Raw genomic sequence first — 18,129 nt, forward strand, 5'->3', positions numbered from 1 at the left:
CAGGGAGTACAGACTACCAAAGTCCTGTATGATGTCTCCCTCTAAGTCATGCTACTTCCAAAGTCTGCTTTTCCTGAGGTCTCCTCTGCAATCCATCTCAGCCTTTTAGGCTGATATTAAGAATCAACACTGCACCACATTAATTCTGAATCCTTCCTGGCTCCACTTAGATAACTAGACTAGCTTTAATCCAACTTACCTGGTACAACTAAACCTAAGTACCACCATATTTGCTCACAGATCTAACATTTTGAAAATGCATATGGTATATATAAATGAAAAATTCAGGAAAGATTGTTATAACTGGAAGAAAAAAAAGAAAAAAGAAAAACTCCTGTCTGGTCAGAGACTGTTCTGGTCAGAGACTGTTTATCCTGCGTTTCCTGCTTAGTTGAAGTTATTTAAAGGAAGGGTCCCCAACCCCCAGGCCATGGACTGGCACAGTCCGTGGCCTGTTAAAACTGGGCTGCACAGAAGCAGGTGGGTGGCAGGCAAGAGAGCATTATCACCTGGACTCCACCTGCTGACAGATCAGTGGCAGCATTAGATTCTCATAGGAGCAAAAACCCCACTGTGAACACTTCTTATGTGAATCTAATGCTTGATTATCTGAGGTGGAACAGTTTCATCCCAAAACCTTCCCCCCGCCCGCCACCCCGGGTCTGTGGAAAAATTGTCTTCCACAAAACTGGTCCCTGGTGCCAAAAAGGTTGAGGACCACTGATTTAAAGAGACTTGATAATATTAATTTATTAATCAGCTTTTAAAATGCACAGGTACTAAAATTGGGCTTAAAGGCCTTTTAAAATATTTTTGGGGGTAAAAAAGGAAGACCCACTAGCTAAGGGGAAGTAAACTCACAACAAAGAGCAAGTTTTTAAAAAGAAAAGCATAAAGTATGAAAAGTTTTATATAATTTGGTTTAGGATTTTTATACCCATAGGAACATGATACAACTTACCTCTTGAATAGCAGTCATGACCACATGTTGAACAGACTCTTCCAGTGTCATTATATTTTGAATATGTTCTATGATTTAAAAAAATCAAATCTGAAAAAAATCTACCCTTTACACATAGTACCTTGGCCATCAAATTAATAGACTATAAAAATTCATTTACCCACAGATAATCCTTTATGTAAATACATTATTTGTCCACCAGTATGTCTTCCTTCCTCACCAAGATAAACTGAGTATTGTTAACCAAATGAATTCATTCTTTCAAGATTGAGATTGTTGCAGTCAGTACCTTGAAATCATTTCAAAAATCAATTCATACAGCAAAATACAAAAGTGTGAAAGCTTTTAAAAAGTTATGTATCTAGGAATTGAATTCCTTTTAAAAATAGACAAAATTGCTCAATAGTGCTTAGAATTATGAAAATATTACATATAATATTAAAATTTTTAGGATGCAACAAAATAATCACTTTAAGGCAAAATTACCACTTAAAATGTCAATTATAGCTTAGAAAAGGAACAGCTGATTAATTCACAAGAAAAACGAATGAGATAAAGAGGACAACAAAATTAAATAGTAAAAACAAAATAGAATCAAAGCCAAAAGTTGGCTCTTTAAAAAAGACTAATGAAACTTACAAACCTGGTTAAGATTAATTAAGCAAAAATAAGTTACGAATAACCAGCAATGAAAATATTAACAAAGCATTAATCAATGAAAAAATAAAAATAATCACAATTACAACAAAAAATTACTAGATTTATAAATAAATTACTACTTGTCAATTTGTGATTAAATATTTAGAGAAGTTTTAACCTTCCATGAGCAAATGTCCCTGCTTTTATGAAAAACCCAATATACAGATCTTTAACTTTATTTATAAGTGAGAAATAAAAGCCTACAGAGAAGTACTGGCTTGTCCTAGAAAAAAACTTCTAGTAAATAGTAGAGAGGGACTAATATAAAAATTCTCTGACACCTAGTCACTGTCCTTTTATAATTGATAAACTACAATTAATTTCATGTATTTTGTTTTATTTTTCTCTTTTCAGAGTTTGTAGGTAAATTTATCCCAACTTATATCCTTTCTTCATTAGCTAGACAATGTTGAATGTTTTCCAAGGCCCTGGCTTGAAGTATTTGCATTTTGCAAACTTAAGCACTCAACATTATTCTTTCATAAAGGTGGTGTACTAAGAACAAGTTTGGATGAATCATGCAAAAAAACATCAGCGTCAAAAGTCTCACCACCCAAACCGATTAAAGCCCTCAAGGGAAGGAGGTCTGGGCCTGTTCAGTTCATCATTCATCATTACATGCAACAAAATATGATCCTTTTGTACTCAGCAAAATATGGATCACTGTGTTTGGATATACCAATATAATGCATCGATTCCATTTATATCATTAGACCACTTATGTGGAGGATATATTGGACAGATACGCTTCTGAAAAGAGCAGAATATTACCTGAAGAAACTTGAATTATAAATTAGTAGCTGAATATTTATTTATGAAAACTGAATCCACATAAGGTTCTTACATGTAAAATAGACATAATGTATCAAATGAATAAGTACAATTTTTATTGAATATCCACTAAATCTTATGTACTGGGTATATTAAACTAATTAAACTAAAATACATTTAATTTAGCCACTGAATATGAATATCAGAATCCAGGTACAAATAGGACACTCAAGGTATGCCACTTTTCAACGACAGAGTTGGGCTAGAATTCAGATCTTCTGGTTTACGTTTCAGGGTGCTTTCTGCCAAGCTTTAATAGTACATTTTAATGCTAGCTTATATGGCAATGTAGAAAGTTTCTAGAAAGTTGAAATCCTCAAATGATTGAAATTCACTTACCTTGCTTCTTTTCACAGTTGATCGCACAACCTAAAATAAGCTGGAGCAATCTCCCAAGCTCCACTGGATCTGAACATTCGGTTATTTGGTTTAAATCAGGGATAAGTGCTTCTGAAATCTGCTGCCCCAAAAACTACAATATTAAAATAAATTAGATCACTCATTTATATCAGCTGCAAAGAATTTGCTACATTTAATATTACAATGAAAATAAATTATAAATTCATGAAACAACTTAGATAAAATAACAAATGACAAATAAATAATTATTAAAACCAGTTAGCAATGTTCAGGCAACATTCCAAAATTCTGAGAAACCAACCAAAAGCACTATATTTCCTTTTGGTTTTACATCAAATATCCTTTGATTTCACTGTCAGAGGGAAGAATTTAATTTAAGAAGCACTTGGCCTAGTCTACTATGATAAAACTTATGCCTGTCCATTAAATAATAAGCATATGTTAAGTCAAAGAATATTCACAATATTTTCATATATAATCAATTAACAGAGAAACACAATGTAAATCACTGCACTTTTACAAATGAACAACAAATCTAATGGATTAATTTTTTTTCCTGGTCTTATCTTTCTTTTTCTTATTTTTTAGCTGATTAAAAGGGTTCTTGGCATTAAAACAGCTTCAGAATTAGTTTTAGGTATTTAATAAATTGAAAAATTTTAGAGAATATTAAACATTTTGGGGAGAAATTAGAAGTTTAATTGTGTGACAACTTTAAAAAATAGAAACAAAAATTCTTTAATGGAAAAGTCATTCAAAAGCTGCCAATCATTAAGCGATAAACTCTCTTATATCAAAAACCCTACTAGAGAACTTGTTATGATGCTGAATAAGAAAAAACAAACTATCTGACTAATGTACTATCTAAAGTGACTTTATAATACTACTTTTATTTTGCATTTTTTCCAATTTACTTGTATGAGCATAATCTCAGTTATGTCTTTGCTACTGTTTACACTGGGAAGAAATGTCAAAATATTGCTTTAAATAGAAAATTATTTCAATTAATTATAAAGTCTAATTTATAGTATTGCACAAAATCAAATAATATTAAAGATGAAGGTAATTCTACTTGAAAATAATCAATTTGGAGCGTATCAATACCTAAGCAATGTTATCTTACAAATCAATATATCTAAGCTTATTTTCACAAATGAGCATTCTATAAAAATGACAATAAAACATGTTCTAATTATGACTTACATTCCAGTAAAATATTATAAACAAAAAACCAAGTGATTTTTCAGTCTTAAAGTGATTTTCATATAGCATGATGCATTTAAACAAAGTCAGATGTTTTACATACCTCATGATAATAACTCATAATTCCTTGAAGGACCTTCTTTACATTACTGGCCTAATGTGAAAAAAAATAAGAGATTCTTATTTCAGATTAATAATGTAAGAAAAGTTATGCCAGCATGAAAGACAATAAAAACTTTCCCCTAATTAAAAAGAACAACAAAAACATTATAATAGAGTTCTATAAATACAAACACATGATGCTTTTTAACCATCAGAGATTTCATCAGTGTTTAGTTAAGTAGGGTGATTCTCTTTAAAGTGGGCCACAATGAACTCAAGGGCCCACTTTAAAAATTTATACACGGGCATGTCCAGCTCCAGTCATGAGCAAGTTAACTGGGTTTTGATTTTCTCTCCTGTCACTAATAACTAGAAAATAAGACAAAATACATTAAACAATTGTTTGCAAGATTTAGACAACAAGTAAGTAGTACAGAACTCTGCTTTCTGAAAGAACGGAAACAAACAGAAAATGAGCCCTACACTAGTACAAGCTTTCTGTCTTGAGGCAATTTTCAGACTACAGCATAGGGAGGTGGAAACCAAACACCAAGCCTGATGTTCTCACTGATTGAAGAGACAGACATTAGAAGTTCAGGAAGGCCTGGGCAGTTTGAATTTGCAGGGCAGACAGATGAAAAGATGGGAGCTATGAAATGAGCAAGCTCTGGAGATTTGTGTAAAATGGTTCCTTTGACTCTTTGGCTAAATACCAGTTTGCATGTGGGTGGGTGAAACTGAATGTTCTTTCCAAAGAAATAACAATCCAGGGAACTATAAACTGAACTATTCCCAAAGATTATACAGGCCAAAAAACTTTTGAAATTCTCACTAGCCAGAATGAAGACACCATGCTACATGCACAAAACATTCATTAAAGACCCCAAAAAGGTCACAGCTTAGTAATGAGTCTACCTTAGTCCTAAAGGAAAGAATAACTTTAGGTCTGCCCCCTACCACAGCCAAAAATAGGCCTTTAAAGGATCAAACTGATTCCAAGTACCTGAACTGCTTGCAAGAAGAAAATTCAACACTCCTCAAAAGAATATACTTAATTGGGAGGCTGAGGCAGGTGGATTGCCTGAGGTCAGGAGTTCAAGACCAGCCTGGCCAACATGGTGAAACCCCGCCTCTACTAAAAATACAAAAATTAGCCAGGCATGGTGGCGGGCACCTGTAATCCCAGCTACTCGGGAGGCTGAGGCAGGAGAATCGCTTGAACCTGGGGGGCAGAGGTTGCAGTGAGCTGAGATTGCACCACTTCACTCCAGCCTGGGTGTAAGAGCGAAATTCTGTCTCGGAAAAAAAAAAAAAACTTAAAAAAAAATCAGCATTCAATAATAAAATTCATAATGTCTAGCATCCAATTAAAAAATTACTACACATGTGAAGAAGCAGGAAAATGGGAACCAAAATTAGGAGAAAACTCAGTCAGTACACATGGGTTCTCAGAAATGAAAGATAAAAGAATTGAGACAATGTTAAAACTTCTAGTTTAAAGATGTTCAAGGATTTGAACAAAAACATGAATGTAAGAAATAGGTTTTTTTTACAATAAAGAATCAAATACAGATTGTCAAACTGGATAAAAAATGTAAGACCCAACTATTAGGTGTCTATATGAAACACTTTCAATAAAAAGACATAGGCAGATTAAAAGAATGGAAAAAGAAATACTAATGAAAAATATAATCATAAAAAATCTGTAGTGGCTACATTAATATTAGAGCAAATTTGATTTCAAACAAAAGAATATTACCAGGGATAAAGAAAAGCATTTCATAATAAGTGAATTCATTCAAGAACACAAAAGAAATATAGTGTGTAATAAACTTAGTAACAGAAATTCAAAATACATGAAGTAAAAAGCAAAAAAATGCAAAGGAGAAATCAACAAAATCGAAATCATCATTAGAGATTTAAGGGCTCACTACAGAGTCTATATTACACTATACACATAATATAATAAGACAAAATATCAATAAAGATATGGAAAATACCACTATCAACAAATTTAACAAAATCTATATTTATATAACAACTGTAGAATGCATGCTGTTTTCATATACACATGGAACATTCACCAAGACAAACCATAGGTTCGGTCATAAAATAAGACTCAATAAATGTAAAATAACTTCTCAATACAGAGTATGTTCTCAGATCTATTAGAAACCAATAAATAAAAGAAAGGCGACTGGAAAATCCTCAAGTATTTTGAATTTGAATTACCTACTTCTAATGTATTCATAGGTCAAAGGAGAAAACTTTACAAGGGAAATTACCAAATATTTTGAACTGAATGAAAATAAAATAGTCTGTCAAAATAAGTGGGATGTGGCTAAGATGGTGGTTAATATTAGGGGAAAAAAGGGTTTAAAGTTTTTTATTTAAGCTTCCACCTTAAGAAGCAAGAAAAAGAAGAACAGGTTAAGTGAGAGAAAGGAAATAATAAAAATCAGAAAAATCAATGGAACAGAAAACATAAGCTAATTCTTTAAAAAATAAATAAGTAAAATTGAAAAGCATCTAGCCAGACTTATCAAGGAAAATAAATTCAAAAGACACAAATAACCGATAGCAGGAAAAGAAAAGGAAACATCATTAAATATCAGTTATTAGCACATTATTAGCACAGTAATTCAGTTAAGGACTGTGTATCAACAAATCACACATCCTATATGAAACAAATGTCCTACAAGACACAACAAAACTGACTTAAAAATAGAAAATCAGTTTGGCAGTTTCTTATAAGGTTAAACACATACCTACACAACTTAGCAATTCCACTCAGAAATTCACCCAAGAGAAATTAAATATGCATCTATCCAAAGATTCATATATGAATGTCTGTAGCTGTTGTATTCACAATAGTCAAAAATGATAAAAATTCAAACATCCATCAACAAGTGAATAGCTAAACAAACCACAAAATATCAGTCTAATGAAATGCTACTTAGCAAAAAAAGAAATAACTACTAATGCAGGCAACATGAATGAGACTGAAAAATTACACTGAGTGAATGAAGTTAGACAAAAAGAGTACATATTATTATGATTCAATTTATACAGAATTCCAGAAATGAACTCCATAGTGACATAAAACAGATCTACAGCTACCTAGGGCAAGGCTGGGGGTAGGGATTAACAGAGAATGGGCCTGAAGTGCATATTTTTGGTTAATAGGAATATTTTCTATTTAATTATGATGGTAGTTACATGAGAGAATACATGTGTTAAAATTCAAACTGTACACAATAAAAAGTACTATAAGTTAATTTGAAAAAAAGATTGGGTTAACTTAGTGTTAACTTTAGGACCACTGTTTGGATCAAGTGCTTCTCCCATTTATTCTGCATACCTTTATTCTCCAGTTGTCCCCAACATCCTCTTTAATTCGGCTTAACCAAGATTCGTTAAACCAAGCTGCATCACTGAAACAACAAAAATACTAAAGATGAAAATGTTTTTATTACACAACAAAATTAAATAGAGCCAACAGAGAAAGTTACTTTATGTCTTAAAGCCTATCCTTAATAACAATACTGAATATTACTTATATAGCAATAATTTATCATATTATTTAAGTTATTTGCACCTTCAATTTAACAAACATTTACTAAATATTTAATGCTAGGTGCCCTGCTACCAGGAAGATGCAAAAGTCACAATCCTGAAGAGGTAAAAACCCCACATTTTAATGAGTGTCTACTCTATATCAAGCACTGTGCTTGATGTTGTTCCAAGTTATTTCATTTAAATATGATGGTAACTTGGCAAATACTCCATTATTATTTCCAGTCTTACTATTTAAGGAATTGAGGATGACAGAGTCTAAGTAATTTGCCCTGAGTGATACTATTAATAGCATATGGCAAGGCCCAAAATTAATCTATTCAACTGAGTAGAATTAAGCAGAATGAGTTTAAATGAGAAGTCTACAAAGTCAAGTTTAGTTTTAATGAAAAGCAAAGTCCCATATTGATACTGATGGCCAAGACAAAGACTTGCTATACTAAATTTTTGTGTATTTAATAAGGTTTTGAAGAACAACATTTGACTATATATAGTGAACTACATTGACTATATTCTAAATAAATATCAGAATCAGATGCTTTCTCTGAGTAAGGAATTGAGCAAGATTAATATGAAGATAATTTACCCTTTTGACTCTTAGAGAAGTAGTTATTAAAGGAGAAAAGTAAAAAGCACAAATAACTATACTCGAAGGAGAATGTGATAAATGTTCTAAGGGTAAAACAACTTCAAAATCACAGAACGTTTATGCTGGAAGAAGTCTTAAAGGTCTCATCTAAATTCTTACTTTACAAGTATGGCAACTAAAATAGGGGAAATATTAAAGAGCTTCTTTTCCAAGGTTGTAACTTCAATTTAAGAATGCAAAACTGAAACCTTTCTGCTCATATGTTCTAAAACCAGAAGATAACTCTTCTGGCTATGATAACCAAAAAAAAAATGGCTTCACTATTTTCAATTCATTTATTTGGAATTTGTAATCATTTTATTTTTTATTCATAATCAACATATAATAATTGTACATAACCATTTTCTTTTGAGCAGATTAATATTAGTTGTGCTCAACTATTCCCAGATGCCAAGTCTGCAATTACCGAAACAATTTATCTAAATGTGTAAATGCTATACTGCTAACCAGGTATTTACTTGAAATGACTGAATGAATCGAGTTAATGAGTCAAAACTGTCCAATTCACTTTCTTTTTATATCAGACTAAGTAATAAAAAGTCCTAACCAAAAGAGTTATGCCAGTTGTGATGTTTAATGTTATGTGTCAACTTGGCTAGGCCACAGTAACCAGATATTTGGTAAAAACCCATCTGGATGTTGCTGGGAAGATATTTTCTAGGTGATATTAACATTTAAATCAGTAGACTTTGAATAAAGCAAACTACCCTCCATAATGTGGGTGGGTCTCATCCAATCAGTTGAAGGCCTTAAGAAAAAGGCTGAACTCCCCCAAAGAAAGAGCAAATTGTGCCAGCAGATGGCTTTCCAACTCTAGCTGCTCTTTGAGCCTCTAGCCTGCTGGCCTACCCTGCAGAGTTTAGACTTGTCATCCTCCACAATCACATGAGCCAATTCCCTGAAAAAAAAATCTTGGGCCAGGCGCAGTGGCTTATGCCTGTAATCCCAGCACTTTGGGAGGCCGAGGCGGCCACATCACCTGAGGTCAGGAGTTCGAGACCAGACTGACCAATATGGAGAAGCCTGGTCTCTACTGAAAATACAAAAAAATGAGCCAGGCATGGTGGCACATGCCTGTAATCCCAGCTACTCGGGAGGCTGAGGCAGGAGAATCGCTTGAACTCGGGAGACAGAAGTTGCAGTGAGCCAAGATCGTGCCTTTGCACTCCAGCCTGGGCAACAAGAGCGAAACTCTGTCTCAAAAAAAGAAAAAGAATCTGTGTGTGTGTGCACATGTGTGTATATTGAGACATAGATTACACACACACACACACTCACCCTCTACTGGTTCTGTTTCTCTGGACAACCCTGACTACACCCCAGTCTTCTAACTGACCCTAAAAAAATCCAAGTATATGATTCTATGCTATAATTACCTTTAGAAATTGGATCTAGATGTTAATGTATTTTTCTCTAGTTTTTCCAAGATAATTCCTTTTGTCTTACATTCCTCCTCATCTTCCTTTCTATCTCAAATCAACTTTAGCCCAGAGAAATACTTTCTAACTTAGTAAAAATATATCTCCTGCTTTCTTATACACAAATTCACCCTTCTCAAACAACTATAATGGCAGTCAACCTTTTCCACTATTAAACTTGATCTCCAACCTCAGAAATCTCAGGGCATCTCTTTTTTTTTTTCCTTTTGCACTGCAACCTCTACAACCTCTACAGGCCTTAGAGTCTTGGCCCCCAATAATTAGCTCCTTTTCTTATATTTCCCAGAACTTCAATAACACTCAAGGGATATCAAATAAGAAAGGGGACACAGGACTAATGAACCAAAATATGGTCCAATTATTTTCTAATAAAACTAAGTAAGAATTACTACGTTTTAACTCCATCCAGTGTATTTATCTTCCACAGTTTTACCAACTGAATTCAGGTAGTAAGAAATACCTACTAGTTACTATAAACAATATAGTTGTGTCACTTCAATGTATACCCAGAGCCTATTCTTCTTGAAATATCCAGAAATCTTCTCTATTAACCTATCAAACTGTGGTCTATATTTTGGACAGTTGGGTATAAAGTATAGATAGATGTTCATGTAAGTATGTCCATGGATAGATGTCCATAGATGGATGTCCATATGTACATGGACATCTATCTATACTGTAACATAACTATCTACACTTTATGTCCATACTTATGTGGACATCCATCTATACTTTATACACAACTGACTTTCATTTTATTAATACTCCGAAGTAAAAATCTATTGGGATGGCTTCAATACATTTCAATGATTACAGCTGGTTGGGAGCACTGAACTTGGAGTCAGACCAAACTGATGCAAATCCTAGCTTTGTTATTTACTCATCATTTAACTTCCAAAAGCAATTTCAATTACTTATACCTCTGTCCTCTTGTATAAATTGAAGGTAAAAATAACATCTACCTCACTAAACTAGTAAATTTTAAATGAAAGAAAGTCAAATAAGTTCTACAATGATGCTTTTATTTAGTAAATATTCAGATGTTGGCTATCATGATTTATCATGTTAAATGCTCAAATATCTGCTAAATGAATAAGCAAATAAATGCATGATTCTTAAGGTCTCTGAATATCCTACATTATCTGTCTCATTCTTCTCCCTCTTACAAAAAAAAAGTTTAGTCAAAGACAATAGGAACAGAGAGGTTAACTGGTGCTTAAAGTGACGAAGCTAAGTCTTTCTTTTGAAGATACAGCATGCACTATTTACAGTTGTTCTGTACTATCAAAAAAGATATGTTTAAGTCCTAACCCCTGTGAATGTGATTGAAATAAGGTCTTCATGTATGTAATAAAAGTAAGATCAGGTCTTAACGAATTAGGATGGGCCCTAATCCAATATGTCTGGTGCCCTTATAAGAAAAGAGACACAGACAGAGGTAAGATGGCCATGTGAAGACAGAGTAGAGATACGCTGCCACAAACCAAAGAATGCTTGGGACTACCAGAAGTTGGAAGAGGCAAAGGAGAATCGTCTCCTAGAAGCTTTGGAAGGAGCATAGCCCAGAAAATAGCTTGATTTAGAACTTCTAGCCTCCAGAAGTGTGAGAGAATTGATTTTTGCTGTTTTAAGCCACCTGGTCTGTGGCACTTTGGTACAGTGGCTCTAGGAAACTAATACAGTTGTATAGTATTTCCCATCTGTTTTTAAAATAACTGAAGCTCCTACATGCATTTGAAAAAGAGAGTTATGTGCTACATATTCAAATTGAAGATAATAATTAAGAAACTGTAGAACCCTAGTAATAACTCCATGACTCTTCATGTCTAAGTTAAACAGTTTAGACACCACTTTATAAAGATATTACTATTTGGAAAAATATCTGCCTCAAGTAAATAGAAAAAAACTATTGGTTAAATTTTGTTGCTTCCTTAAAAAGCAGAATTTCTCTTCTTACCTTCAGTAACAATTCTGATGTGACAGGATGTCAGCCACAATAGTCATCAATGCAATATGTTAAAAATTATAACATATTTGAGCTGGGCGCGGTGGCTCACGCCTGTAATCCCAGCACTTTGGGAGGCCAAGGTGGGCAGATCATGAGGTCAGGAGTTCAAGACCTGCCTGACCAACATGGTGAAACCCCATCTCTCCTAACAATACAAAAATTAGCCAGGCGTGGTGGCATGAGCCTGTAATCCCAGCTACTGAGGAGGCTGAGGCAGGAGAATCACTTGAACCCAGTAGGAGGAGGTTGCAGTGGGCTGTGATCGTACCACTGCATTCCAGCCTAGGTGACAGAGCAAGACTCCATCTCAAAAAAAAACCAAAATATATATATATATATATATATATATATATATATATATATATATATATCATATTTAAAGTGTTTTGAAGTGTTCAAAAACATGGTAAAATTAACCTTTTAATCGGAATAAGACATACTGGTCCAACTAAGGAAAAATGTATGTTTTATGTCTCACTACCCAGGATCCAGACTTCTGAAAAGTTCCAAAACTGGAAAGGAGTTTAAAAAGAAAATAAATAAAAAGTAGCCCCTGGATGATAAGGAGGCTCAGACACCTAAGAACATATAAAATCAAGTGAAAGAAGCAAAGAGAGAGCGAGAGAGAAAGAGAGACATATTTAGGGTTTATTTTAGGGCACTGGCCATTTGTTAATGATGACAGAGAATTTCTGATTATTTTATTTTTCCTGCAGAAAAGCTCTTAGAAGACTGTTACAGACAAAAGAAAGAAGAAATAAAGAAAAAGCATAGAGACGGAAGATCAGCATTAACAGCATAATCCAACAGACCATGGAAAAATTAGCTAAAATTTACTGACTCTACTCTAAACATCAGGTCCAGTGCTAGAGCATAGGAGGTCAAAGAGCTATATGCATCACATCATGGTAAAAACAGGTTTTTTTTTATTGTATTCTGGCATAAAGCTACCAAAGCCCACCAAAACATATAGAAAGGACAGCTCTGAATGAGACTGTTGAAATAAGTGAATGCATACCAGCCTTACATTATACCAACCACAACATTGCTGCATCTACACCAATATTCATAACATAGCATGATGAGCAGAAGGCAAAGCATAAATTCTAGTGACAAAAAACAATGATGACTTTCTCAAATCATCAGAAAAGAACTATGTCCAGAATGTTCGGCTCTGAAGAATTAAATCATTTCAAAATCAATTAAGATATAAATAAATAAAACTTTTTTTTTTTTGAGATGGAGTCTTGCTCTGTCGCCCAGGCTGGAGTGCAGCAGCAGGATCTCGGCTCACTGCAAGCTCCGCCTCCCAGGTTCACGCCATTCTCCTGCCTCAGCCTCCCGAGTAGCTGGGACTACAGGCACCCACCACCACGCCCGGCTAATTTTTTGTATTTTTAGTAGAGATGGGGTTTCACCGTGTTAGCCAGGATGGTCTGGATCTCCTGACCTTGTGATTTGCCCTCCTCGGCCTCCCAAAGTGCTGGGATTACAGGCTTGAGCCACTGCACCCGGCCAATAAAACATTTAAGAAATATTTTTAAGACAGAACGGGAGTAAGGTATATTTTAGAATAACTGTCAACCTCTTCAAAAGTTAACATGTTAGTTAAGTTTGTCTTTTAAAGTATTAATCATAAATTAACCATTAAATCAGTCTATTTGCAAGAGCTCATTTAGAAGATTCTAAATAAGTAGGATTTTTATATCATTTTAATTGTTTTTCTAAGACAGGCATAGGATTTTTGTTTTAAAGGGTTTTCAATGTAAATCATGGCAAATCTTTGTAAGATGATGGTGACAAATAATCTGACTATAAAACAGTGAAGCCGAGATAGGATTCCAGTCTTAAAGTAAGCTAATATGAAGTTGTTATAATTATTAATTAATAAATTGTGAGTGCAGAATTGGCCTTGTTTGTCCTATTTAGGGGTACAGCTCATATTATAGACTGTAACCCTAACCCTTACACAGTGTTGGCAAATATTAGGGGAAAAATGGATTTAGAAACTTTTGATATTATATGATTACATAAAATGGGTCCAGCCTAAACACAACCACTTTATTAAAGTTTCCCAGTACCTGTGACTTCAAATTTCATTCATTCCTCATTTCCTTATTGGTGAACTCATAAATTACTACTATTAATTCAGAAATACATTTTAAAATTTAATACTTTAAAAATTTTTTTCCAAATCCAATATTTTATGCTTCAATAATTTCTAAGATAATAATCTCCATGCACGGATACCTTAAAATGACAACAGTACAACCAAAGAAAACACCATAAGCAATTATATCATTAACTTGTTTCTTTTATAGTTTTAAAATAGTGTGAACATGCTCATAACAAGTTTAAAATAAGTTAACTTGAATAAATGAGAATCCTGATCACATATCCGGTTAAGATGTATCTCTATGAACAAGCCAGGAATAATGAGGTGGTAAACTTTTTGTTCCCTAGCTGCAAGAATGCCTTGGTGCCATATTCCTGAATATGTCACTGGGTAAGATAAAGTTGCAACAACCTTTGGAATTCAAGTCCAAGTTTTCTTCCTTGGTATTTATTGGGTTTACAATGCTTTTCAGGGAGAGTCTGACCACTACTCACATTTGATGAAGAACTTGTGCCATGGCAACTCCACTAGTCAGCTGTTTGACATCTTGACAAGGTGAGGCAGTATTGAATGTCTGCAGCTAAAATGACATAAAGCAAATGATCTTACTGCTTCTTTATACCTACAAGGTAGCATTACAAAATGCAAACACAAACTGAAAACAGCTATAAAAAAAAAAAAAATCGTCCTGTTCTGTTTAAATGTAGACCCAGACAAACAAATGGAACTATGCTAATATGTCTCTATGGCGGTGTAACTTTATAAAAATAAACTAAACATTTCACAAAATCATGCCTAAGACATCACATTGATGCCACGCATAAGTAATACATAATTTGGAATAATACAAAGCCAGGTATATAACTCTAGTCTTGTGTTTTGTCTATATTTAGCAGAACATCAGAAAAAGAACTTAAAGATAACCCAACATTTGCAACTTAAAATTTCACTCATATCATTTGACAGAAAAACAAAGGCTAGAAATGTCAAGTCTAAAGCTACTTACAGTTTATCCATGAGCTCTGAAATAAGACAGGACTTCTGTTTCCTATCTAAAAATTGGCCTTACGTCTTGAAGAATCAAGGTCTATCTATCATGTCAAGCTGTTTCCATCTATTTTGGCTTTAGGTATACTAACTTTTCACATATATCTGTTAAATATTCATGTATATATTGAAGAGAAGTGGAATAATAACCTCTTTTTACAATAAGCAAATATGAGATAGAAAAAAATGTAGAGCAAATTACATCATAGCTAAAATGGATCATAAACTTTCTAGAAATGTAATCTCAACCTATAAACACCTTAAGTTAAATATACTGATTCTCTTTTCCCACACATACTCACCCATTTCACTGTTCACTAATAATTTCTTAGTTTACCATTTTACTATCTTAATCCAATAAAATTCTCTCCCGCCATAATTCACTTTTAATGGTTCTGTATATTTTCAGAGTTGGCAATTGGAGATTCAGACCTCCATTATCTAACACAACACAGATGAATGATACCAGCAAAGTAAACCTAGCCAGTTACTTTCAAAGCACACAGAGACACTTTACTAAGCTCCTACACTATGTGAGACACTGTGGTACATGATGGGGCTACAATGGAAAATCACCAGGTTTCTACCCTTAAAGCTTCAGTCAAAAGTTAAGGAGAGGAGGAAAAGACATAAATCATTTCTAGACAATATGGTAAGTCCCATGATTACAGTATGCATAAAATGTTCTGCAAAAAATGGGTGTCAACTAGTCTAATTAGGGTTTGTATTTAGGAAAGGCTTCTTGGAGATGATTTCTGAATGGAAGGTCTAGAGGGAAGAGTAGCATATTTTCTAAGTAAAGAAATAGTCAAGGAAAAAAAGCTTCAGGAAATAGGAATATGATAAAAGTACAGATACATGAGAAGAGATATTATTTTTAGGGAACATGCAGCTCAGTATCACTGGATTTGCAGTGCAAAGAAGGCTGGGGAAGGGGTGACAACCAACAGGGTTGAAGAGACAGGACTCCAAAGGGCCATGACAAGAAGCTTGGACTTATTTTACACTTAATGGCATTATCTACATAATGGGAAACAGTAGAGTAGTTTCTGCCTCACAAGATGGTTGGGGAATTAAGTGAAATAGCAAATATACCTATATCGGGGCCTGGCATGTGGCATAAGCTCAACAGCTGTTAGCACATTAGCTATGAGTCAGGGTTTCTCCAAGTATAGGGCTTAGAAACAATATGTATCAGAATCTCTAGACATATTAAATAAGAAAATCCCCAACTGATTCTTAAATATGTCAATTTTGGAGAACCACTGCTCTGGGTGATGAAAAATCACTGAAAAGTAATAAGGAAGAGTGACATTCTTTGGCATATTTTGGAGAGCAGATAGTGACACAGAGTAGCTTTATGCTTGGGTCAGGCAGACCAGTCAGAAGGTTCCTGCAATGGCTCTGATGACAAAAATAGAGTAGAGGGAATCAGCATAATATTGACTGAGAGGACATGACGAATTAATGGAATATTTAAAATACAAAATAAGGATTTTGCAACTGGGTGGATGTACGGGGAAGAGAAACTCCAAGAATTAGGGCATCTTTAAAAGGAAAATAAACCGTGACTTCCACTTTTCAGCCCTTCTAACTTACACATTAACTTTTAATGTGTAACTTAGAAGTTACATCATTAACTTTTTACAAAATTGACACGATTCATGATTTTAAAAGGACAATTTCAGAGGCACCGAATACTAGGCAAAATAAGAGGTACACACGCTAAGAGACTACCTCCATGACCACTATGTTCGGATTAAAATCAGTTTCCCCTCCTTACTGCCATGGACACTGGAGTGTCTCTGAGAAGTTCTTAAAATAGCTGCAAAATAAATTAGAAAACAATGTAATTTGATTTGGCTCAATTGAAAGGCTTACAACCAAGAACAGTGAATAAATTAAAAAGCTTAGTGGGCAGGCTGGGCGCAGTGGCTCATGCCTGTAATCCCGGCACTTTGGGAGGCCGAGGCAGGTGGATCACTTGAGGTCAGGAGTTCAAGAGCAGCCTGGCCAACATGGTGAAACCCCGTCTCTACTAAAAATACAAAAATTAGCCGGGTGTGGTGGCACATGCCTGTAATCCCAGCTACTAGGGAGGGTGAGACAGGAGAATCCCTTGAACCCGGGAGGTGGAGGTTGCAGTGAGCCAAGATCATGCCACTGCACTACGGCCTAGGCAACAGAGTGAGACTTTGCCTCAGGAAAAAAAAAAAAAAAAAATGCTTATTGGGGCGAGTGAGATCAAAGCAGACAAAAGAAAATGTATTCTTTCTAACTTAAGTCTTTTTAGTGAGTGACCCAAAAAGGACAGACAGGGTTTCCACAGGTGTCTATCGCTAAACACAGTGTTCTGGCAAATAATTACCTTACTTTCTTCTATATTTCTAAATAAAATAATCAGAAATGTGGAAATGCTGTTCCTAAACTACTTTAATATAAATGTCACAGAAATCAAGGAAAATGGGGTTTTCACAACCGACAGCCAACAAAAACTCAATCTTGGATCAACTTTATTTTCATATTCTCCTCCTCCAGCTCCTCATTACAAAAAAACAACCATTGCTTTGAGTTTTAAGATCTTCATAAAAATAATTGAAGTTTTAATAATTTTCTAAATTTGGGCATATATTAATTATTACTCTTTCCTTCATCTGCCTGTCAAAGAATGCAAGAACCAAGAAAAACATTTAAATATATTTGGTCCAAACTTCTAATTTTATTGGTGAAAGTAAGGTCCAAAGATATTAAACAAATTTCCAATGTCACAGAGCCAAGTAGCAGAATTAAATTTATCTTTATACAAACATTTCTTCAAACTCTCATACATGTCCTCCAACATGTAAATGATGCCCACATTTACCCTTTTGCCCTGAATTTTCTGCTAAGTAGCAGTACAACATTTCTAACAGCCAATTATTTTAAGACAGTGAGTTCCAAATCATAAAATGCAATATTTAAAAAATTGCCACAAGAGGCATTCCTTCACATAACTAACTTTTCTTGATGACTTCTCTAATTCTGTTGATGTTGGCTCCATTCTCCTCCTAGCGCTGAAAGAAGAGTTATTCCCAACTGTCTTAGCTCCATGATTTGGCCCCATCATAACTTTTTTTAATCTTCTATCTCCGGGCCGGG

General features: G+C 34.3%; 1 protein-coding gene across 1 annotated transcript in view; it reads right to left on the reverse strand.

Moving 5' to 3' along the window:
- The window catches only part of HOOK1 (hook microtubule tethering protein 1), a 58,393-nt gene that overhangs the window by 36,700 nt on the left and 3,564 nt on the right, over positions 1-18,129 (reverse strand). Inside the window, exons 3-7 of the mRNA XM_009249644.4 lie at positions 14,439-14,524; positions 7,518-7,590; positions 4,158-4,208; positions 2,831-2,963; positions 962-1,029 (exon numbers count right to left, since the gene is read on the reverse strand). Of these exons, the coding sequence (XP_009247919.1) occupies positions 962-1,029; positions 2,831-2,963; positions 4,158-4,208; positions 7,518-7,590; positions 14,439-14,524 (411 nt within the window). The remainder of the gene's footprint in view (positions 1-961; positions 1,030-2,830; positions 2,964-4,157; positions 4,209-7,517; positions 7,591-14,438; positions 14,525-18,129) is intronic.

This window comes from Pongo abelii, chromosome 1, assembly GCF_028885655.2.
Source record: "Pongo abelii isolate AG06213 chromosome 1, NHGRI_mPonAbe1-v2.0_pri, whole genome shotgun sequence".
Taxonomy (NCBI): domain Eukaryota; kingdom Metazoa; phylum Chordata; class Mammalia; order Primates; family Hominidae; genus Pongo; species Pongo abelii.